This window comes from Malaclemys terrapin, chromosome 10, assembly GCF_027887155.1.
Source record: "Malaclemys terrapin pileata isolate rMalTer1 chromosome 10, rMalTer1.hap1, whole genome shotgun sequence".
NCBI lineage: Eukaryota > Metazoa > Chordata > Testudines > Emydidae > Malaclemys > Malaclemys terrapin.
Window position 1 is genome coordinate 48,460,295 of NC_071514.1, and position 25,487 is coordinate 48,485,781.

General features: G+C 46.9%; 1 protein-coding gene across 4 annotated transcripts in view; it reads right to left on the reverse strand.

Annotated features, from left to right (window-relative positions):
* MAPK8IP3 (mitogen-activated protein kinase 8 interacting protein 3) overlaps positions 1-25,487 on the reverse strand; it is a 163,113-nt gene that overhangs the window by 108,631 nt on the left and 28,995 nt on the right. For all 4 annotated transcript variants that reach the window (XM_054041312.1, XM_054041314.1, XM_054041311.1 and 1 more), the window contains exons 2-3: positions 2,246-2,366; positions 390-460 (exon numbers count right to left, since the gene is read on the reverse strand). In XM_054041312.1, coding sequence (XP_053897287.1) covers positions 390-460; positions 2,246-2,366 — 192 coding nt within the window. The remainder of the gene's footprint in view (positions 1-389; positions 461-2,245; positions 2,367-25,487) is intronic.

The window sequence follows — 25,487 nt, forward strand, 5'->3', positions numbered from 1 at the left end:
CCCATTTCTCTCTCCCTTTTTTTTCATAACTATATCTGTCATTGCTACTCTTTAAGGCTGATGACATAATGAATGAGCAGTAAGTCTGGGTCTAATATGAAAATGAGTGGGGCCAAATAGATATCAAACCTCAAGCCCAGTACAATGGCAGAAGGTCTGTGACAAAACATGCAGAAAAACAATGAAAAAAGCTTCTTGGAAACTAGACAGCAGTGGTAGCCTCTAGAGGCTTAGAGGAAATGGGATAACAGAGCATTTCACCTCATGGGGGGGCTTAGCAGCTACAGACACCTCTTGTTTTTAATCATTCAAATAGTCTTTTCTAAAGTATGTTTGTAGACCTACATGTAGACAAAGAGAATGATATTTACTTAGAGATGATAACCTACCTCTGTGTGGCGTTGGTGCAGGGCATTGTACTCTTTCTTCATTTCTGATTCACGTTCCTCCAGCCGTGAAACTATAAAAGAAAGTATTCCACCCATTAGACAACATTTGTGTTAGACTCCAAAAGGAACACCAGATAATTCTCAAGGAAGTATCTTATATTACAGAAAATAGGTAAAAATGAGTTCATTCCTATTAAAAAATGAGAAACACAATAATGTATGTGTGGCAAGTGGTATAACTCACAAACTCATTTCACGGGTATCAAAATGCCCTTAAGGTGAACATACAAAGTGATGCAATGCTAATTTTAGAGGTGGGTCCGTCAGGGCCCAGCCCAGTACCTATCAGTAGACAAATGAGCCAACACAAAGGCCGATCCAAGTTAGGCTTTAGCTCTATCCTTTGTATGTGAGCTGCTAGAGGATCCAAAGCTTCTGAAGGCTCAACCCCCAGTGGCAAGGATCACACAGCTCCATTATGACTCCTCTGACTACCTGAGGAGCAGTTGTGTTGGACATTATTGCTGAATTCTGGAGGAAGCCTTGTCCAGCCCACCACAACTGCACACATTAGGGAAAGGAGAACAAAAACAAAAAATGAGGTGGGATATTTGGTGCATGAGAAAAGGCACGGAGAACCCATTCAGGGACAAGAGGGAAATAAATGGTATGCTCTATATTAAACACATTACAGCTGGCTGTGTCCAACTACAAAGGGCCAGAGCTGATTAGTGAATAACATCACATGTAGTTTGGGGCCCACTATGTGTTATTGGAGAAAAAGAGTTGCTTTGTTTTTTAAAAGTTGATCCAGCCAGAAAGTATTTACAGTGGAAGCTAACTGAAAGCTCCAACTCAATTGTTGTTAACTGCAAGACTGGGATTTGCATTTAAAAGCTTCTTTGGACTTTCTACCAAGTAGATGCAATCACAGTTGACAAAGAGAGGTCCATATTCCTGCCTCCAAAACAAAATAGTATGTATATTTGGTACATGCTCCTCTATACTCACTTTTCAATAATATGATCTAAGATCATGGCATCAGAAGTCCTGTCTAATGCAATAAAATGTTTGATAGCAAGGAAGGGTTTTAAATGTCCTGTTTATTGGGAAAAAGAAATTCACTGCCACACACATCATCTAGGAAATGTATTAGAAGTTAGGTTTGGCTCATACCTGAAATATCCCCCACACAATTTTTTGCATTTTAACAGGGATTTGCCTGATATTTTATAAAATGGTATAATTTGAAAGATGTAGGGAGCGTGTGTAAATGACAGAAATTGAAATCGTGGTCCCAAAGGGCTAAATAAATCCCTGGTGTAACTCGAGTGACTTCAGACAAGTTATACCAGGAGTGATTTAGGACTAAAGTCTAGGTAGTTCTAAATAAACTCAGCAAAATAACACAGGAACCCCCCAAACTATTGCCAAATGCTCATCCACTACTACTTCTCCTCCAATAGTACTTCATGTAATATACAAATTTGTTTAAAACAGGTAGTACTTGCTCCAGTATGAAGCTGTGGGATTATAAGGGCTGCTGTAGACATCAAGATAAATGATATACAGAACACGCATGAGACAAAGTTCTTGAAGCTCCATCATGTCCCCAAAGGCTGCAGTTGGCCATATTTTCTTATAATGCTCGGTGAAATGGAAACAATAAAGCTACTATCAACTTAAATGTTGAACATATTTCTCCCCTAGGCCCCTCAAAAGTTGGCATTGGCGTTAGGAATGTCAAACTTCCAGGTTTTGAATACGATGCATTAAACAAAGAAACTTCAGAGCAACACCCTAGCTTCCAAGGAAGCCCAATCATATAAGCATGTTGGTTGCATTACTGTACTTACTCTGGTCTGCATAGTTTTTGGCCTTCAGCTCCAGCTGCCGGGACTGAAATTCAAGATGCTCAACCTGGATTTGCAGGTCTTTCTTCTCCTGTTCCAGTGCATCTTCAAACTCTATAAACTTCTGTACAGGCAAAGAAACAAAGAAGGAGACCAGGATGAGAAACAAACACACAGTGCACTGTTTCCCATTTTGCCTCCCTTTCTGTCCCCAACAAAAATGGGAAAGCGAGAGAGAATGTACGTAACAAAAACAGGAGGTTAAATTTTTAGAGTCAGTACTGCAGATTACAGTATTTCAACCAAGTAAAAGGACATGGATGGGTATAAACTGTTCAGGAAGGGCAGGCGGGGGAGAAAGGTTGGAGGAGCTGCATTGTATGTAAGAGAGCCCTATGATTGCTCACAGCTCCAGGATGAAACTGGAGAAAAGCCTGTTGAGAGTCTTTGGGCGGGGTAAAAGTAATTGAGGACACTTACTGGTATGGGGGGGGCGGGGGAGGAGGTGGCGGCTCTGGCCCCTGGAAGGGGCGGGACCTCGGGCAGAAGGGGCGGGGCTGGGGTCAGCATCCCCCAGCCAGCCTTTGGACTATGCCGCCTGGGGCTCCCGTGTTGATTTAAAGGGCCCAGAGCTCTGGACACTTTTATTGCCAGCCCCAGGGCAGCTGCTCCCTTTGCCCCCGCCCATCAGCGGCGGGGGGGGGGGGGGCAAAAGGGGCAGGGACGTTAAAGCGCTGCAGGGTTCTTTGCTGCAGCAGCGCTTTAACGTTGCTGCAACACCCACCCACCCCCGTCAGCGGCCCCGCCAACGGGGGGGGGCACAGCAGCATTAAAGCACTGCCGCGGCAAAGGACCATCCTAAAAGCGCTGCCGTAGCAGCGCTTTACTGTCCCTGCCCCTTTTGCCTCCCCTGCCAGCGGCCCTGCCGGTACAGAGCCTACTGTCAGGGCCACTGATGGGGGGAAGGGGCAGCAACGTTAAAGCACTGCCGTGGCAGCGCTTTAAGGACGGTCCTTTGCCACGGCAGCGCTTTGAGGATCCTTAAAGCGCTGCTGCAGCAAAGGACCGTCCTTAAAGTTGCTGCCCCTTCCCACTCCTCTACCGGCAGGGCCCCGACAGGGGAGGCAAAAGGGGCAGGGACATTAAAGCGCTGCCTCAGCAGCGCTTTAATGTGGGCTGGGTATGGGCAGGTGCAGGTTCTTACCGGTACAGAGTACTGGCCCGTACTGTCTCACTTTCACTCCTGTCTTTGGGTTAAGTTTAGAGGCAAGAGCAACAAGGGTGATGTCGTGGTAGGCATCTGCTATAGACCACCAGACCAGGAGGAATGAGGTAGACAAGGCTTTCTTCGGACAACTAACAGAAGTTTCCAGATCACAGGGACTGATTCTCTGACATCTGCCGGGAGAGCAATACAGTGGTGCACAGACAATCCAGGAAGTTTTTGGACAGTGTTGGGAACAACTTCCTGTAGGGGCTGTGCTCCTCACAAACAGGGAAGAATTGGTAGGGGAAGTAGAAGTGGGTGGCAACCTAGGCAGCAGAGACCATGAGATGGTCAAGTTCAAGGTCCTGACAAAAAGAAGGAAGGAAAGCAGCAGAATACAGACCCTGGACTTCAGAAAAGCAGACTTTGACTCACTCAGGGAAGTGATGGGCAGGATCCCCTGGGAGGCTAATATGGGCAAAAGAGTCCAGGAGAGCTGGCTGTATTTTAAAGAAGCCTTATTGAGGGTGCAGGAACAAACCATCCCAATGTGCAGAAAGAATAGCACATATGGCAGGTGACCAGCTTGGCTTAACAGTGAAATCTTTGGTGAGCTTAAACACAAAAAAGAAGCTTACAAGAAGTGGAAACTTGGACAGATATCTAGGGAGGAGTATGAAAATATTGCTAGCGCATGCAGGGGTATAATCAGGAAGGCCAAAGCACAATTGGAGTTGCAGCTGGCAAGGGATGTGAAGAGTAACAAGAAGGGTTTCTACAGGTATGTTAGCAACAAGAAGGTGGTCAGGGAAAGTGAGGACCTTTACTAAATGGGGAAGGCCACCTAGTGACAGATGATGTGGAAAAGCTGAAGTACTCAATGCTTTTTTTGCCTTGGTCTTCATAGACAAGGTCAGCTCCCAGACTGCTGCACTGGGCAGCACAGTATTGGGAGGAGGTAAGCAACCCTTAATGGTGAAAGAACAGGTTAAGGACTATTTAGAAAAACTGAACATGCACAAGTTCAAGACGGATACAATGCAGAGGGTGCTGAGGGAGTTGGCTGATGTGATTGCAGAGCCATTGGCCATTATCTTTGAAAACTTGTGGCGATCAGGGGAGGTCCCAGATGATTGGAAAAAGGCAAACATAGTGCCCATTTTTAAAAAAGGGTAGAAGGAGAATCCAGGGAACTACACACCGGTCAGCCTCACCTCAGTCCCTGGAAAAATCATGGAGCAGGTCCTCAAGGAATCCATTTTGAAGCACTTGGAGGAGAGGAAGATGATCAGGAACAGTCAACATAGATTCACCAAGGACAAGTCATGCCTGACCAACCTGATTGCCTTCTATGAGGAGATAACTGGCTCTGGGGATATGGGGAAAGCTGTGGATATGATATATCTTGACTTTAACAAAGCTTTTGATACGATCTGTCACAGTATTCTTGCCAGCAAGTTAAAATAGTATGGATTGAATTAATGGACTATAAGGTGGATAGAAAGCTGGCTAGATCATCAGGCCCAACAGGTAGCGATCAATGGCTCGATGTCTAGTTGGCAGCCACTAGTGCCACTAGGGCTCAGTCCTGGGGCCGGTTGTGTTCAACATCTTCATTAGTGATCTGGATGATGGGATGGATTGCACCCTCAGCAAGTTTGCGTATGACAATAAGCTGAGGGGAGAGGTAGATACGTTGGAGGGTAGGGATAGGGTCCAGAGTGACCTAGACAAATTGGAGGATTGGGCCAAAAGAAATCTGATGAAGTTCAACAAGGATAAGTGCAGAGTCCTGCACTTAGGATGGAAGAATCCCATGCACTGCTACAGGCCGGGGGCCGACTGGCTAAGGGGCAGTTTTGCAGAAAAGGACCTGAGGATTACAGTGGACGAGAAGCTGGATACGAGTCAGCAGTGTGCCCTTGTTGCCAAGAAGGCTAACGGCATATTGGGCTGCATTAGTAGGAGCATTGCCAGCAGATCAAGAGAAGTGATTATTCCCCAATATTCAGCACTAGTGAGACCACATCTGGAGTATTGCATCTAGTTTTGGGCCCCCCCACTACAGAAAGGATGTGGACAAACCGGAGAGAGTCCAGCGGAGGGCAACAAAGATGATTAGGGGTCTAGGGCACATGACTGATGAGAAGAGGCTGAGGGAACTGGGCTTATATAGTCTGCAGAAGAGAAGAGTAAGGGGGGGATTTGATAGCAGCCTTCAACTACCTGAAGGGGGGTTCCAAAGAGGTTGGAACTAGGTTGTTCTCAGTAGTGGCAGATGACAGAACAATGAGCAATGGTCTCAAGTTGCAGTGGGGGAAGTCTAGGTTGGATATTAGGAAAAGCTAATCACTAGGAGGGTGGTGAAGCACTGGAATGGGTTACCTCGGGAGGTGATGGCTTCTCCATCCAAATGTAGTGGATCCATGCTGACACTAGCCCTAATTCTTGATACACTATATCCAGGACTGTTTGTATGGATTGTTTCAACTGAACATTGGTCTCTGGAAAGGGACTAACACCTTCAAATGTCTTTGTATATGAGACCAAAGACAAAGTCCCATACCAAACACAGAGTCTGTCAGAATAGCTTTCCAGCCTCCAGTTTGCTTTTGTCTGTTTTGAACGGTTAGTCTGGAATGTGCTCTAATGGTTTGTTAAATTCCATTTCAGAATTCATACTCTGATTTGGAGAAGCAAGAACTCGGGAAACAGCAGAGGTGGCTTTAAGACATCTGTGTGCTCCCCATTTTTGGGGGCAACTGGTATCCAGCCTGGCCACCAGTGGAAGACAAAGCAGCCTCAGGATGGGAAGAAGAGAACACAGCTAGAACATTGTGCTCTGACCATGACCTCTCCCTCCCTTCTCCTACCCTGGGTCTGCCCCCAAAACACTTCCTAACCAGCACAGAGCCCTTACACCAGCTCTATATTACCAGTGAGGCCCACTGCCCTGGAAGTATTCCTCACACTCTGTCTTCTCCTGCTCTTGACAGTCTGTAGGCTACTCCTTGCTGTTTCTTTTCCATTCCACTTCCTCTGCATGCTGGCATACGCAACATGGCACCAACATTGCACTGACAATTTCAAATAGTGAGACAAGGTGGGTGAGGTAATATCTTTTATTGAACCAACTTCTGTTGGTGACAGAAACAAGCTTTCCAGTTTACATGGAGCTTTTCTTCAGGCCTAGGAAAGGTACTCAGAGTGTCACAGCTAAATACAAGGTGGAACAGACTGTTTAGCATGAGTAGCTACACATAGTTCAAGGGACCTTTTAAGGTAACGTAGCCCATTAATACCCCTCCAATCATAGAGGGGAATGGAAGGGAGGTGGGTGGGAGGGAGGGGTTGTTAGTGGTTTACAGCTTGCTGCAACAAGCCATAAATCCAGTGTCTCTATTCAGACCATGATTTTTAGTGACTAGCAAAGTTATGTATTTAAGATCCCAGGCTTTTCTTTTGAAAGTGTTGTGCAGATTTCCTTTGAGGATAAGGATGGATAGCGATTACTCTATATCTGACCTTTATGAAAAGTGTTCACCCACCAGTGATGTGGTGTTTTTGTCTTTTATCATTGTCTTGTGTCTCTAATATCCTGGGACTGACATGGCTACAACACTGCATACAACTTCAAATAGCGTCATCCCCACACATGCCCCTACAGAATAGTCCATGAATGTTCTAGTCTACATAATAAAATAAGTGATCCATCTTCTCTAGGGCTGCCATGCAGAATGGCATGCCTTTTCTTTTTAGTTCAGCAGACTCACTGAACTAACATCATCATTCTAACAGTGGTAAGTGGTAACCAAGCCTATTGGTAAGGATCTCCAGGGAACTCCAGGAAATTAATGTTCAGTTGCACTACACTTGTTTGAGAGTTTGTTTTTTTTAATACAAGGCTATATAGACACTATTCTGTAGAATCTACTTCCCCTGCAATATGCTCTGTAAGAGTCCCTTGCACATTTCCTGTTACTTTTGGGGGATCAGCAACAACATTGTAACCATGATGTCTGTGAACTGGATCCTGTCTCAATAAATCACACCATTTCTCATGCTAGACCATCTCTGTAATTGCCTAGTTAATTAGTTTGTAACGAGTCACTTTTTATATAGGACTGAACTTTACATATAATTTCTTAGCCACATCTAGTTTTTTCCTGCACTCAGTGACCTGCTAAAGATTTTTTTTTAATTAGGCTAGTGTCTTTTTTCTTTTTCCCCTTTCTTTCCTTAACTTTGTGATGTCCAAAGGAGCTTGAGAGGTTTTGGACTGATTGTTTTTTAAAAGTTGTTTGTTTGTTTGTTTGGGCTGCTGTTGTTGGGTCTGTTTTGTTTTTGTTTTTTTCCTTCCATGATGGGTTTTCTACTTTAGAAACATTAGAAATGCAAACCCTGCTGTCCCTGGTTTTACTGGAGGACTTTCTGGGTGTCTCGGAGGATGTTTGGTGGGGATGTATGGTGGGATCTGAATTTTTAAAAAAGGCTTCTTTTCTCCAAAATGTCAATTAGACAAAATTAAATAGTTTAAAACAAGACAAACAAGAAACAAAGAGTTTTAGACAGTCTGACTAAATCCCCTTCACCTCTCATTTGCTCAGGTGTCAATCGCTTGACTGTTGAGATGTCCTAATTTTACTAGCTCTCCCGCCATCAGAGAGTCTCCCATAACTAGACAGGACCTACATTTTTGATGTTAAAAAAAATACCAAACAGAGTTTTTTTAAAGTATTTCAGAGCCTTCTGGGTCCTCTAAAAGGAAGCAAAAGAGGGCACAGCACCAATGTTATTCCCATTTTGCAGGTCACCTTTAATAGGATTGGCTTATTCCCAATGTTTTGGTTTAATTCAGGGAGACTGATTAAAATGCTAATACTTTTCAAATATTTAATGAAAGGCTGGCACTTGGCTATGTCTCTTTATTCAGACATGTCCAGAGCAATCACAGAAACAAGAAACTGGCAACTCACTGTTTATATTTTTCTTTGTACACTAAGTACTTAACAGCTTTTTGCTGTATTTAGGAATGAAAGAATAGAGACAACTCAATTTAGGACTAAGATTGTAATTAACACCCGATAGGGGATGCCTTATGCAAAGTTTGCCCTCTGTCCTGCTACAGTTAACTAATGGCAGAATTTGGCCCACTCAGTCTCTGAAAGGCTGCTTTTTCTGCCAGGTTCTGAAATAGCTTTTTGATGATGACACTCATGTGGCTACCTCACCTGATGTCTCACTCTGTGCATCATGGAGTCTGAATGGCTGAGAGAGAGTGAGATCCCAGGTCCACAGAGAGAGGTTGAAAAACAGACAGCTCAAGCAGGCTGGGGGACGAGAATGTTTACAACTATAGCCTATCCTTAAAGCAAATTTGTAAAGCAAATTCCTTACTATGGTTCTGCTTACCAAGCACGCCATCCTCTCATGTAATGGTTCATGTGAGTTCCCTTTAGAGGTATCAAGCAGCAGCTTTTGATACAGAGTGTTAATATCTATGACACACTCGGGATAGAAATCCCGTTGCTTATCAATATAGTCAGATCACAAAGTACAACTAAGCAGCGCCAGCTGTTTGCCAAGAACAACCACTTCGGGCACCTGTGCTCCTCTCTGAACAACAGCCTCTTAAAAAGGGGACAGGGAAAAGAACATTAAATGATACAAATCACTAGGGGAACAGCAAAAGCTGGAAAAGTCCTACTGCAGGTAAGCTACCTACCGCTAACATTAACCCAAGCAGATTTTTAGCAGAATATTGTCTTTTTTTTTTTAATTATACAAAGGCTTAGAAGCAATTAACACAGTATTAAGATCATGTGTTACAAAAAAAAAAAAAAAAAAAGAAGAAGTCTCACTCACTGAAATGGAGCCTTGAATATAAATATTCTAATTATTCAACATTTTCTATATTCAAAACACGTGACAAAATCCTGGCCTCAGTGAAATCAATGGGAGTTTTGCCACTGACTTCAATAGGGCCAGGATTCCACCCATGCAATGTGAAGGGGACGCTGTCAAACTTGAAAATCACATTTCTGTATGAAAATTTTGTACCAAGACAGCGATGGTTGAAAGAAGTTAGAAAAAGTTTCTCTATTTTTATTCAGTTTGTTTATGGATTTCACAGCACTTTGTGTACAGTAAGTTTTCCTTCTCTATAATCAGTTAGGCCCAGCTCCACCAATCAGATACAGACACACGGAGATTTTTACTTGTGCAGGAGCCCTCTGATATCAATAGGACTTTGTAAGGTGTCACAGATCCACAGGGTGTGGTCTATGCGCCTGCCTGTTACCAGTCCCTTGGGAGTGACCCCTTTAATGTGCTGAACCCCAAGGGTACACACAACTCCACAGAGGCTCCAAGACTCCAGAACTGAGTGATTCTCTCTCTTCCCTGCAGTGAATCCAGCCAAGCCACACTCCCATGGGAGACTTGTAGTGTAACTCTTCGGGGTGCAGTGCTCTCAGTGAGTGAGTATCTGCAACAACAACAGGCAGCCTTTTCAAAACAAGGTAACAATGTATTAGTCACCTGGCATAAAGAATCTGAAAGTCCTTAGGTTAACAGAGATAGGCAAAGGTTAAGCCATTGCCCCTCCTGGCCTGAACATTTCTGGCTCTGGCTCAGAGGTGCCATTTCAGATTTTAGTACTGGGGGGCAACTTTAAACATGTTAGGCATCTGAAAACTCTAGGTTTTTTTGCAGATAATAACTTAGAAATTATACAGGAGCGCTGTATCTAATTCCTATATATAAAAAAGAGGATTAAATAAATATTAGACCCACTCAATTCTAATACTAACATGTTCTCACATCTTGGGTCAAGTCACTTAAGGGACACTGGTTAGATTTAAAATGTTACAGTATATTCTTTTTTACTAACTCTTGAATAGAACAATTGAAACAATTGTAGAAAAATCTAGATTACTTTCTATCACTCTTCTACAGTTCATCAAGCTTGGAATAGATCATTTAACTTTGGAAACATCCTACTAGGGCAAGGCCCCATGACTGCACCTGTTTGGGACTCCGGGTGTGTTACCTCACTACAAATAATAGACTAGAAACTAACCTTAAACAGGAGTGAAACTGACACTTTCAAGTCACTTTCATAGTATTTCCAATCCCAAATGTTCAAAAATCATGAATCAGGCTCACCAAAAATCATTAGATTGGCTTTAAAATCATCAGTTTGCCTTCTGCTTTTTGAGCCTTTAGGGTGCACATTTTGAAGCTTTCTCCACAGCCACGAGGGCTAGAAACTTCATTTTTCTTTAAGAATGAAGGCTGAAATCATCACATATCCACTTGATTCCAGGAGCTGGGGCTTTAAGGAAAACAATTATCATGAAACTCATGACAAAATCATCGGAGTTGGCAACACTGATTTTACTTTTGTTTAAAGGCTAGTTAATTTCCAGAAGGGTCTTAAACACAACACTACAGTGATTGAGTTGTGGTTCTCACAGGAGAATATTTAAAACCAAACACCAAGAAAATTCTATATTTTAAAGTTGAGGGGAAAAAAACAGACTTCTGAGGTATATCAGGGCCACTGCACACAGAAAAGGAAAATAAACAGGCACAGGAGCTCTGGGCAGCTCTTCCTCTAGAAAGAAAGTTGGAGAGTCAAATCTTCTTGTCCTTAATCCAGTAAAACTTCTATTGCCATCAGTGCCTCCCCCACAGATATTAACATGTACTTAATAACAATACACTTCATACTTAAATATCTGAGCCATCTTATGCAGGGCTACACATTTTGTACACGTTGACTCAGCGACTACGTTTTCTGGCATATTTTGAACAGTGCTGAACACCACAGATAATGCTCAGTGAATAATACAAATCATGACACTAATCTTCGACTTTATGGATTCTGTGAATGCAGTTTCTGTTCCTTGTTCTGCAATTGGCTTGGATATAGCTGAAACCCTAAGAATTTGAGGCATAAATATATCTGATACTTATACGACGCTTTCTGATTCCTTCCTTTTCTCAGACTTAGAACAAAAAATGACAAAATGGTTTTCAGTTAAAATGTAAAATTGCACAGCAGCCATTGCTCTACAACCCAGCATGGGGCAGAACCTGCCACCCCTTGGGAGTTAAGTGATCTCCTCTCATCTGACTCATGGACCCTGTTGAACAGGTTCCAGTCCAGGCAAGATCTCTGTGCAGTCAACCAGTATCACTGGGGCCTTCGTGACAGCCCTTTGGGCAGCTGTGGCGCAACACAGATGATGACACACATTGCCGATGAATGCCTGCTGACTAGGTTCAGTAGTGGCCTAGAAGAACTGCATCACGCCACTGAAGATGCCATGGCTTGGCTAGACAATTATGCACATGCTAAATAAATCTGACTCTCATTCTCCATCTTTCCCAACCTCTGTGCTGCTTTTCATGCTGTCAACCATGACATCCATCCCAACCTCCTGGGAGTGTTTGCTGGAGTCTCAGAGAACTGGCCGCCTTGGTTTTGCTCCCATCTATCAGAGTCCTCTTTTTTTGCAGCATGCAGCAGAGAGATAAGTTGGTCTGCTGGATGGGGAGCTAGCCCCGAAAGACCTGGGTTCTACTCTCCACCACCCCACCCCCAATGGACAAGGGTGACCAGATTTTATAGGGACAGTCCTGATATTCAGGGTTTTCTCTTATATAGGTGCCTATTACCCCCATCCCCTGCCCTGATTTTTCACATTTGCTATCTGGTCACCCTATCATGGACTTTCTGTATGACCTCTGCCTTAGGGACAGAGTTTCAAAGGTTTTTAGGCACCCAAAGATGCAGCTAAGTATATAGTGGGGTTTACAAAGCACCTATTCTTCTAGGTGCTTTTGAAATCCCACTAGGTGCCTAAATACCTTTGAAAATCTGGCCTTTAGTATCTCTGTGCCTCAGTGCCCTATCTGTACAATGGGGATAACAGTGCTGCTCTACCTCACCGAGGGGTTGTGAGGAAAATGGGTCAGACCTTGTGAGGCGGCTCAGATACTATGGTGATGGGGCCACATAAGTACCACATGTAGAATGGGAACTTCTCTATACCATTGCTAGTCCTTCTCCCGGTTTTGACCCCTTCTTTTCACCTACGCCTCCAAATCTCCCCCTTTTCTGAATGTAACCTTGGCTCAGAGGGCTTGGCTGTATTTTTACTTTGGGCACGTCTACACTGGCAAAGTTACAGCACCAGCAGTTACAGCATCACTCAGAGAGCACTGAACGGAAACCGCTGTTGTGTGTTCACACTGTCAACTATCTGTGCAATAGCGTGTTCACACTTCCGGCACTTGCAGCGGTATTCAGAGCGGTGCACTCTGGGCAGCTATCCCACAGAACACCTCTTTCTCTTCTGCCACTAAGAGTTGTGGGAAGGCGGAGAGGGTCACGGGACATCCTGGGTCCTGTCCCAATGACCCGTGATGCATTGCTTCACGTCCCAGAAATCCCTGTATTTCCATTTGTATTTGGCACCATCTTTCAACGGTTTGTGTAATGCACGTTCTGCCTCTTTGGGCTGCACGAATGGATCCCTAACTGTTGACCAGTATACTGCTTGCTCTAACACATCAAGAATGGAGTGGAGTTATTCCTTAAACTACAAAGGCAAGAGGAGTGAGACACTGATCTCGCCACATGTAGTAGCTACGACACGAGATTGCTTGTGGCATTCACGGAGGTGCTGACCACACTGGAATGCCGCTTTTGGGGACAGGAAACAAGCTCTAAGTGGTGGGATCACATCATCATGCACATCTGGGATGACGAGCAGTGGCTGTAGAACTTTCAGATGAGGAAAGACACATTCATGATGAGCTCACGGTCACCCCAGCCCTGCGGCACAGGGACACGAGAACGAGAGTTGCTCTGCCGTTGTAGAAGCGTGTGGTGATTGCACTGTGGAAGCTGGCTACTGCAGACTGCTACCGATTGGTCGCTAACCAGTTTGAAGTGGGAAAGTTGACCGTTGGACTTGGGTTGACAGAAGTGTGCAGGGCCATCCTGCTCCGAAAGACCGTGACTCTGGGCAACGTGCGTGACATTGTAGATGGCTTTGCACAAATGGGCTTCCCTAGCTGTGGAGGGGCAATACATGGCATGCATATTCTGGCACCAGACCACCTAGCCACAGAGTACGTTAATCACAAGGGGTATTTCTCAATGGTTCTCCGAGCACTTGCGGATCCCCGTGGGCGTTTCACAGACAATAACTCAGGCTGGTCTGGAAAGGTGCATGACACACGCATCTTTTGGAACACTGGCCTGTTCAGGAAGTTCCAAGCAGGGACTTTCTTCCTGGACCAAAAGATCACCATAGGGGAAGTAAAAATGCCCATTGTGATCCTGGGAGACCCCGCCTACCCCTTAATGCTGTGGCTTCTGAAGCCATACACGGGACAACTTGACAGCAGCAAGGAGCGGTTCAACAACAGGCTGAGCAAGTGCAGAATGACTGTTGAATGTGCTTTTGGCCATTTAAAAGCCCACTGGCGCTGCCTCTGTGGGAAGCTGGAGCTGGCCATTGACAATATTCCTATGCTTATAGCTCCGTGCTGTACACTCTATAATATTTATGAAGGGAAGGGTGAAAGCTTCACTCAGGGTTGGACCACAGAGGCTCAGCGCCTGGAGGCTGAGTTTGAACAGCCAAAGACCAGGGCTATTAGAGGGGCACAGTGTGGGGCCATAAGGATCAGGGATGCCTTGAGGCAGCAATTTAAAGTTGAAAGCCACTAATATTTGTTGATATGCTCAGGAGTGCAGTGCTTGTAATGCTAGGAGGTGACTGGTGTACATGATGCAATAAGGGGATTTAACATAATTGTATGTTGCTTTGCAGTGCTCTTTTTGCTTTCAATTAAGAGAATAAAGATTGCTTTCAAACCAAAACAATTCTTTTATTGAAAGACAACAATCGGAGGAAAGAGTCAAAAAACAAAACAAAAAAACATCAGAAGGGAGGGGAGTGGGAAAAGGAAAGGAGGGGTCCTGGAACGGCTAAAGATTTGTGTATGTCCAGGGATCATATCCAACCTTCTCCTTTGGAGTACAATGCAGCAGGTACTGTACTTCAGCAGGGCCAAACTGCAGAGGGATGGGTGTTGAGTGCAGTGGGTACTGGGAGTCCACAGTGCTGGACTGTGAGGGGGCAGGAGTGGAATGCTGCAGGTATAGACTGGAGCCAGGAGGTTGATAAGAGTGTGTTGGTGGTGTCTGGAGGGCTCATGGGAAAGAGTTTTGCAACAGTAGCTACAGGGGAGGGCGGGCGTGGAGCTGCTCGGTTTGAAGAGCTAGTATCACCTGCAGTGTGTCTGTTTGGTGCTCCATAACATTCAAGAGCCACTCTGTGGCTTCATTCTGGCGTGCCGTGTTCTCCTTTTCGTCCCTCTTCTCGCAGTCCCACCACTCCGTCAATTTCTGTTTCTTGGCAGAGTGCATCATAACATCATGCAGAAAGTCATCCGTAGTTCTTCTTGGTCGCTTTCTAATTCTGCGCAGCTGTTCAGCCGCCGATAACAAAGAGGGAGGCTGGGCTCCCAAGGTCATCTCTGTGAAGTTTAAACGCAACATTTTACAGAAGCAGTATCGTTTGCAACACAGACAACACTGATTCCATGATTTAAAACATAGCCTGTACTCACAAACCTGTCACTAACTGGCTGACCCCAAGCAAGCACACATGAGCCACAAGACCCCCAAAATGGTAAGAAGCCACAAGGGCAGGGTAAAAAGCAACCTTTAAGACTAACAGAAGTATTGGGAGCATAAGCTTTCGTGGGTAAGAACCTCACTTCTTCAGATGCAAGTTAGTCTTAAAGGTGCCATAGTCCCCTCTGTTGCTTTTTACAGATTCAGACTAACACGGCTACCCCTCTGATAAAGGGCAGGATAAATCACTCTTCCCAGACCCTGCTGTACATTGGACATGTGGCTCTTGGGGAGAGCCGGCACTGTAGGGGGGGGCTGATAATCATTCCTGTCCCCACCCTTTCAACAGGATGTGATCATTATGGAAGATATCTCGCTGCTGAGGGTGAGCAGGGAATCAAGGGAGGGTCTTCTCCAAGCCTGCGGCTTCCGCCCTGGCCCCTATGCAGCTTGTCTGTGTGCAGCAATGTCCCCGACCCCCTGATGGCACAGTGGCATGGGAAAATTACCGTTAATGGGGCAAGAAACAAAGCAGCTCTGCCAAAGAACCTACAGCAGCAGATTGCCCAGTATCTCCACGAAAATTTCCTGCAGATCTCTGATTCCAGGAAGAGAGGGAGTCAATCAACAGCCTGTTCTGCCGCTCAGACTAGGCATGAGGTAGGAGACATGCCTGCTTTCTGCAACCCTCCTGCCCCCAACAACTCGCTTCAGCGATTCCCAAAATCAGATCCACTTACCAGGGACCTCCTCTCCTGTTTGCGCTTCACCAATCTCTGACAGCTGTGACTGGCTAGCTTCCTCCGGGGTAGAAAAGAGCTCCTGGCTACATGCATCTCTGGCCTCCGAGTCATCCTCTGCCTTTGGGTCCTCCTCCCCTCCACATCCTCATCCAAGATTTCCTCCTCCTGGCTTGGTCCACTCTTGACTGTTATGCAAGCCACCAAAATATCCACATTGGTCTTCGCAGTGGAGGTGGGGTCGCCGCCGAGTATTGCATACAGCTCTTTGTAGAACCGGAAGCTCATGGGCGCAGCACTGGAGCAGCGGTTTGCCTCCCGTGCCTTGTGGTAGGCAGTCCACAGCTCCTTCAGTTTGACACTGCATTGCAGTGTGTCCCAGTCATGGCCCCTTTCTGTCTTGCATTGTGAAATCTGTCCATATCATAATTCCTATGGCTGGAGCGCAATTGGGACTGGACTCTCCCCAAATGCCGATGAGATCCAGCAGCTCGGCGTTGCTCCAAGCAGGGGATCACCTGGTGCGTGGAGCAGGCATGGTTACCTGGAAAGATGTGCTGAGACCACTGCACGCATCACCGAGCAAACAGGAAGGGGACTTTCAAATTTCCAAATGAATTTACGGGGTGGGGATGATGGTTGGTTACCTGAGGGCAGGGCAGTAGAGTTCAAACCGATGACAAGAGGTGAGAACAGGCATTGTGGGACACCTCCCGGAGGCCAATCGCAGCACTGTAATCACCACGGTGCCTACACTGGCACCACAGCACTGTTGCCCTGGCGCAGAAAGCTCTACGCTTCTCGTTGGGGTGGGTTTTTTAAAGCACTACAACTGCGCAGTTTCTGCGCACTAAGTGGCTTGGCAGTGTGTACACTTCAGGAGTTACAGCGCAGAAAGCTGCTTTATTGTGCAGAAACTTGCCAGTGTAGACAGGGCATCAGTTCCCTGCCTTCACTCTAAAACAACTCTTCCCCTCTCCTTCCCCACCCCCGGATTCCTGTTTTACAGGCTAGACTTCTGGATCTTTAAGATAAGAAAGGGCTGGTGATTAAATTAATCTCCCTGCCTCAGTTTGTAAACAAAATACTGACGCCCTGCCCCAGGGCACCTCTCTTCTGCAGAACTTAGGCCTTGTCTACACTGCCACTTTACAGTGCTGCAACTATCTCACTCAGGGGTGTGAAAAAACACACCCCTGAGTGCTGCAAGTTAGCTACTCCCCTCGTGGAGGTGGTTTTTTTTATAGCGCTGGAAGAGCTCTCTCCAAGCGCTGGTGCCGCGGCTACACGGCGGCGCTTTAACATTGCTAGTGAAGACATGCCCTCACATTTCACACTAATGCTGTGTTATAGTTAAGAGCTCCACCTGGGACCTCGCACACCTCCTATATCAGGGGTGGCCAACCTGTGGCTCCGGAGCCACATGCAGCTCTTCAAAAAGTTAATATGCAGCTGTGACGGGTTGGATCACAGAAACCCCCCTGGGAGCTGCCAACTGATGTGCCAAGACTACCTCTGCTCCTATTTTCCCTGCCAGCGCAGGACTCCAGCACCCTGTCTTGTTGAGCCAGACACTCCCGTCTGCTCCAACACAGACCCAGGGTCTGAATTACTTGCCCCAAAGCTGCAGTTTTACCTGAAAACAGCTCACAGAAGTGTGCTTATCTTTAGCACTCAGATGCCCAACTCCCAAGGGGTCTAAACCCAAATGAATCCGTTTTACCCTGTATAAAGCTTATGCAGGGTAAACTCATAAATTGTTCGCCCGCTACAACACTGAGAGAGAGATATGCACAGTTGTTTGCTCCCCCAGGTATTAATACATACTCTGAGTTAATTAATAGGTAAAAAGTGATTTTATTAAATACAGAAAGTAGGATTTAAGTGGTTCCAAGTAGTAACAGACAGAACAAAGTAAGTCACCAAGCAAAATAAAATAAAATGCACAAATCTATGTCTAATCAAACTAGATACTGAAGCATCTCTAAAGGTGAGATTATCTGTAAGTTTTTTCCTCAGACTGGACACCTTCCAGGCCTGGGAACAATTCTTTCCCCTGGTACAGCTCTTGTTCCAGCTTAGGTGGTAGCTAGGGGATTCTTCATGATGGCTCTTCTCTCCCTCCCCTTTGTTCTGTTCCACCCCTTTATATATCGTTTGCATAAGGCGGGAATCCTTTGTCCCTCTGGGTTTCCACCCCCCCTCACTGGAAAAGCACCAGGTTAAAGATGGATTCCATTTCAGGTGACATGATCACATGTCACTGCAAGACTTCATTACCCACTTGAAAGCACACACATATACAGGAAGACTCACAGGTAAAACACAGCCATCTGCAGACAATGGTCCTGGTTAATGGGAGTCATCAGGATTCCAAACCACCATTAATGGCTCATACTTTGCATAATTACAATAGGCCCTCAGAGTTATATTTTATATTTCTAGTTTTAGATACAAGAGTGGTACATTTATACAAATAGGATGATCACACTCAGTAGATTATAAACTTTGTAATGATACCTTACAAGAGACTTTTTGCATGAAGCATATCCCAGTTACATTATATTCACTTATTATATTTTTATAAAACCATATACGTAACCATATACCATAACCACAACGTCACAGCGGCTCCTTGTATAGGCACCGACTCCGAAACTGGAGCTACAAGCGCCAACTTTCCAATGTGCCGGGGGATGCTCACTGCTCAAACCCTGGCTCTGCCACAGGCCCTGCCCCCACTCTATCCATTCCTGTCCCATCCCCGGAGCGTGCCGTGCCCTCGCTCCTCCCCCCTCTCCCCCAGAGCCTCTTGCACGCCACAAAATTGCTGATCGGAAGGTTGCAGGGAGGGAGGGGGAGGCGCTGATCGGTGGGGCTGCTGGTGGGTGGGAGGCACTGGGAGGCTGATGGGGGTCTGCTGACATATTACTGTGGCCCTTTGGCAATGTACATTGGTAAATTCTGGCTCCTTCTCAGGCTCAGGTTGGCCACCCCTGTCCTATATGAAACTCGGGGGGGGGGGGGAGGCTCCCACCCTCCCACATCCCCCTAATTGGTGCCCCTGCTCTGGGTCTCTCCCTTTGCAAGCCAAAGATGAGCTGTCTCTTCACTGGGCAGTCCTGATTCCAGCCACTCAACACACTTCTCCTTTGTTCTCCAACTGAGTTCACATGTTTCACCTGCTGGGGTTTCCTGCTGTTTATGTGTCCATTGTTCAGTCATTGGGGGTCTCATGGTCGCGCTGGACCTTCTGCTGAACTCGGTCAGTTTCAACCCATTCTTTCATGACTCATTCATTCAACCCAGGCAGTAAGTGACTTCCAACACACACACACCTCACCTCTCTTGCACCGGTTCAAGAGCGGACTTAACCCTTTTGCCGCACTGGGTAGCAATGCTAAGTACAGAGGAAAATGAAGCATACATAGGCTTCATGCATAAGAGCAGAAGGGCCCACTCACATGGATCCAATTGCACAAATGGGGACTCAGGAACTAATCCAACATCCACTGATGTCAATAGGCTTTGGATCAGGCGCTTGCTCAGTTTTTCCCTTACTGACAAGGCTCTTACAAACATTAATGGGAAGCCAAAAAAACAACCTTTAGTATTTTTTTTAAGACTTCTAGAAAAAGAAAAGTTCAAGGCACACTGTTTAAGCAGGGCTCTATACACATTTAATTGAATACTAGAAAGAAAGATAATAGTCCTGATCTCAGAAACATGCATGTGCTCAACTTTACTGCTTTCAAATGCGGCTCCTCACAGCAGTAGAATTAAGCATGTATGTAAGTGTTAGCAGGATTGGGGCAAATATCTGGTTTCTTCCTAACTCTTCAACATAAGCAGCCATATTAGAACACAAGCCTCAGCAAGTTTTACAGATTGCAGCTTTATCAGCTAAACAGTAAGTGAAAAGAAAAGAAATGGGGGGGGGGAATAAAAGGTATAACAATTGTACTGATGGTTAAACCAATCTATTCATTCTTCATTGACAAAGCTATTAAAAAGAAGCTTGAAAGTAGTTCAAAAAAGAGTAAAGAAAAGAAAAACAAATACTATACACAGTTCTAGAGAACAGGGATTTCAGTTTTAAAACTTCCTCCACAACAACTGCACTTGTTAATAAAACTCAGTTTCCCTAGAAGAAAGGATTTTTGACTGATTAACACTGTTATACCAAAAAAAGTCAGCATGTAGGTCTGAATTATAAAACATACTGTAAACATAATATTACTGCCAGGCAGTGTCCAGTCATTTTCTTCCAGTCTGAATTTTCTTTAAAATTGTTCCATGCTCTCTTAAAAGCTTCAGTAATCGTTCCCTGTCAATTGTGCCCTTCTCTACATGGTAAACATTTAATTTTAGTGTTTGCATTTCTAACAGACCTGAAACTAACATAACATGTTTGTTTACTTCCTTTTCCAAGCTTCAGCATCCCTGATATAAGCAGAAATATACACCAGGGGAACTATTTGAGTTATTTTTATTTATTAATATTTTAAATTGGTCCCACAAAAAAATGCACACACACTCAAGCCACAGATTACAGTTTGTTTCAAAATGACACACACTACACCCAATGGGCCATGTCTTAACCATCTGCACTCATGCAACCCCTAAGTGAGGTTACATATATGCAACAGGCTCTATAGGACATTTCTCATCAGAATATACAAGAGTAATAGTTAAGGCTATGTTTATGTCATGGAAGTCATGGAATCCGTGACTTCCAGAGACCTCCATAACATTCTCTGCTTCAGCCCCAGGGGCTGCAGGACTCTGGAGCTGGCAGCTCGCAGGGCCCTGGAATGGTTCCAGCGACAGGTCACAGGGAGCTCCCTGCAATGTTCCAGTGACAGACTGCTGAGGGGTCCCTACTCAGGGTTCTAGTGGTGGGCAACAGCCTCGCGGTGGGACGAGGGGCCTCAGGCAAGCAGCTGGGGGTGTCCCATTCTCTCTTTGGGAAATATGCTTACCCTGCAGCATATAAAAATTAGTCATATGGATTTCTTCCTACTGGATTCTATCCCTGTAATAATCCAGGATTAAAATGCCATAATCAGCAATGACTCACACAACAGAAGCTTTAAAGAGAAAAAAAATATCTGGCATAAAATCATTTTAAGGCAAAAAATAACTTTCCCCGTAAAAATAAGTGGTTACAAGGCACCCGTAACTTAGTCCACTGGCATCTTTCCATTACAGTGTCTTTCCTTTACTGGAGTCTGCCATGGAAAGACACTGACTAAATATAGTGACATACAGTCATAAACCACCATATCACACCAACAGTAAATCAAGTAGAGTCTTTGGAGTTACATATATGGGGAAATCTTACAACACAGCCTCAATCTGGGGCTGGCACAGGGGTAGTAAGATAGTATTTTTACTAGAGGATGAATCTCAGTCACTGCTTCTTTCTTGCAATGCTGGTGGGAGATGGAAGCACTGTGGAAGTGGCACTAGCAGTTCACGAGGAGAGGAGAGGAGAGGAGAGGAGAGGAGAGGAGAGGAGATCTAACAGTGACTCTTGTTGCGTGATATAAAGTCAGTTTGGAACTCTAAAGGGAGTGCAAGTCATACCCCATGTGGTTTTCCTAGGGAAATCACTGCAACATGAAAAGTGTTAATTGAAGAGGAGAAGAAAACTTTGCTTTCATGCTGGCAATCTCGTTCTCCTCAAACTATTTGATGTCTAAGCCCTAGACAAGGATTTGCTGATAACACTGGTCTACAATTTTTGAGAAGTTGTCTGCTTCAGAGATAAAATGTGCTATTTATTATGTATTTTGATGTGCTGAATTCAAATATGACAATTAAAACAACGGATTGGCTACTGTTTCTAAGATATTTAAGTTTTTACATTTTATGTCTATGTATATTGTGTAGATAGTAGAGTTTTAATCATAAATTGTAAACCTAGGTCTTTTCATGTGTTTATGGTTGCTTTACATGATAATATTTCACCTGTCCTGTTTCTGTAACACTTTAAAAATCAGCAAAAGGGTTATATAAATAAAATTTATTATGAAACAAAAGGCAAAAAACTATTATGTACATAGTTTAGTCCTAATAAGGGTCTACTCGGCGCTTCTTGGCTTGTCTCTTCTATTCATTAAATGGAGCATCTCTTGTCACTGTCCAGCAATAGCCTGCAAGCATTGATGGGCTCCATTTGCCCTGATAGCGTTTCTCCATTGTTGTAATGTCCTGGTGAAATCGCTCGCCGTGCTCGTCGCTCACTGCTCCGCAGTTTGGTGGAAAAAAATCTAGATGAGAGTGCAAAAAATGTATCTTTAGTGACATGTTGCAACCAAGGCTTTTGTATGCCTTGAGGAGGTTTTCCACCAACAACCTGTAGTTGTCTGCCTTGTTGTTTCTGAGAAAATTTATTGCCACTAACTGGAAGGCTTTCCATGCCGTCTTTTCCTTGCCACACAGTGCATGGTCAAATGCATCATCTTGAAGAAGTTCATGAATCTGAGGACCAACAAAGACACCTTTCTTTATCTTAGCTTCACTTAACCTTGGAAATTTTCCACGGAGGTACTTGAAAGCTACTTGTGTTTTGTCAATGGCCTTGACAAAGTTCTTCATCAGACCCCGCTTGATCTGTTACCATCCTTGGTGTGTAAGGGTGGTAACAAAATCTTCCTTGATTCAACAAGTGGTGGATGCTGAACACTTTTCCTCCCAGGCTCCTATGACTGTCGGAGTGGCCAATCTTTCTTGATGTAGTGGGAATCTCTTGCACGACTATCCCATTCGCAGAGAAAACAGCAGTACTTTGTGTATCCAGTCTGCAGACCAAACAAGAGAGCAACAACCTTCAAATCGCCACAAAACTGCCACTGATGTTGGTCATAGTTTATGCACCTTGTGGTGGGGCGACTGCCCCACGCCCAGAGAGGGTGGGCTACAGCAGGCCTAGGCGCCTGCGCAGGCGCACAACCAATCAGGGCAGGGCTTACAGAGAGCCAATCAGAGGACAGATTGGGGCCAGCCAATCAGCGCCCGGCTTAGCCATATAAAAGACTGCCCAGAGCAGGAGCAGTCAGTCTGTCCCAGGCCTTCAGAGGGGAAGGTCTGCCTCCAGAGCTGGGAGGCCAGCACCACGGACAGCGCAATGCAGGCCAGCCTGAGAGAGTGGGAGAAGGCCCTACTCCATAGCCTGCTAGGCGGCAGGCCTGGGAGGAGGAGGCCTAGCGTAGCGAAGGGCTGTTGGGGGAGCGGTCCAGAGGGATAGTCAGAGGAGGAAGGAGAAGGAAGACAGCGAGACTGTTGCCCGAGGGCCTCTGGACCGGGACTCAGAGTAGTGGGCGGGCCTGAGTCCCCCCCGCTTTTTCCCCCCTTTGTTTGCTGTGCTGCCCTACGCACAGCCACAGGCCGCAGGGAGCGGCCGGCCAGAACCACGCCAGGTCCTGGACTGTAAGGATCGGACTTGAAGGTGTGAGGCTGTTGTTTACCCCTCCCCCCAAAGGGGGTGGGAATGGACAAAGGGGCACTGTCGGAGGACAGTGTTCTAGAAGAGGACGCCAACGTCGGGAGCAACACAAGTCTGTGCACCCCACAAAGGCGAGACGACAGGCGGGACGCCACCCAAAGAGGGCGCTCTACTGGCGCAAACTAATTCCCCGAGACGACCAGGAGGGGGCGCCACAGCGGTGAGCAACCGACCCTGTCACACGTGGTGGAGAATGCGGGCATAGCGGTCCGCCCCGATACGAGGGGCCAGCGCCAAGACTGCGGACTATTGCCCAGAGCAGTGTCTTGCGCAGACACACGGTCGACCCAGATTGTGGGTGCAGACCCGGACCCGCCGAAGGGGTCCAGAGTGTGGGGGTTGAATCGGGAGTAACCCGCTGAGCCCCAATATGGAGGCTGAGAAGCTGTTAAAATGGATGCTAGAAAAGCAGCAGGAGCAGTCGGCCCAGCAGCACCAGCAGCAGGTGCAAATGCTGCAGCAAATGACTACTCAACAGCAACTGCTGATGACGCAGCACCAAGAACAGCAGCAGCAGCTCCTTCGGGAGCTGGCCACCCAGCAGCGGGTGCAGCAGGAACATTTGGTGCAACAGATGGCCGTGCTATTACGGCCGGCAGGAGGCACCCCTGCCGCCCCCATGGGAACCAGACTGGGGGATACCCCGGGGGCACTACCGATACGCCTCACCAAGATGGGGCCTGAGGACGACCCAGAGGCCTATCTGGTGACGTTTGAATGGGTGGCAACTGCTGCCCGGTGGCCCTCAGAACATTGGGCCACGTTACTAGCCCCTTATTTGACGGGGCAGGCTCAGGCCGCATATCGGAGCCTCGACCCCCGGGAAGCGCTCGAGTACGCCCAAGTGAAGGCGGCCATCCTAGACCATACCGGCATTAGCCCAGAGACCTACCGACAACGTCTCCGCAAGGAACAATATCCTCCGGGGGCCCAACCCCGCGCCGTGGCCCAACGCATCCGGGACCACTGCTGGAGGTGGTTGAACCCAGAGGGCCTGATGGGACCCCAGGTGGCGGAGATGGTAGCCTTAGAGCAGTTCACCCAGATCCTACCCTCGGGAGGGAGGGCCTGGGTGCGACGGCACCGACCAGCCACCCTCTCCGCGGCAGTGGCCTTAATGGAGGATTACTTATCGGCCGAGGGGGCGGAAGCGCCACCCCGAGTGGCCGGGAGCCTTGGTCGCAAGGGCGGCGCAGAGAAGGGGAACTCTCGTGGGGCGGGAGCCTCCGAACCACTGGCAGGCAATAGCCATGGGCATCCGAGGCCTCCCAACCCTGAACCCCGACCCAAGTTACTACCGATGACGACTCGGAGGGAGCGACAGCCCCCGGAGCGAACAGGCCCCCCCGGAGGAGGCACAAGCCCAGCCGAGACCCGAGAGAGGTGCTGGGGCTGCGGTCAAGAAGGACATTTCCGGCGAGATTGCCCTTTTATGGACTGCAGCTACGGGCAGGCCTGGATGGCTGGACAAAGGGCACGGAAGAGAGGGGTAGGAAAGTTGATAGTTCCGGTCTGGGTTGAGAGGAACCCCACCAACGCCCTCGTAGATTCAGGGTGTAGTCAGACCCTCATACGAGAGGGGCTGGTCCCGAATCTCAATCTTTCGGGGCCCCCGATCTACCTACAGTGTGTGCATGGAGACATCCGCCAGTATCCCACAGCCTGGGTCAAGATGGGAGTAGGCTGCCGAGAGGAGGGTCTACGGGTAGGAGTGGCCCCTAGGCTGGCCTACCCGGTGGTGTTGGGACGAGATTGGCCCGGCTTCGGAGAGGTCCTCCTGAGATATCAGCCACCCAAGCCCCGACCAGACAGGACTATAACACCAGGAACGGGGCTGCTTGGGCGCAGGCCAAGAGGTGACCCCGGCGAGGGGACCTCCTCGACGGCGGAGACCCCCACGAATTGTCCTGGAGACAGGCCCCATTCGGTGGAGGACGCCCAGGTAGAGTTTGAGCGTGACGGGGACTTCTTACGGGAGCAACGAGAAGACCCAACCCTAAGCCGAGCCTGGGAACAAGCCACCAACCCAGCTATTGAGGGGGACGGGACGCTACGGACTCCGCAGGGCCCCCGTTTTGAGGTACGGCGGGATCGCCTGTACCGAATAGCGCAAGAACCCCAGACCC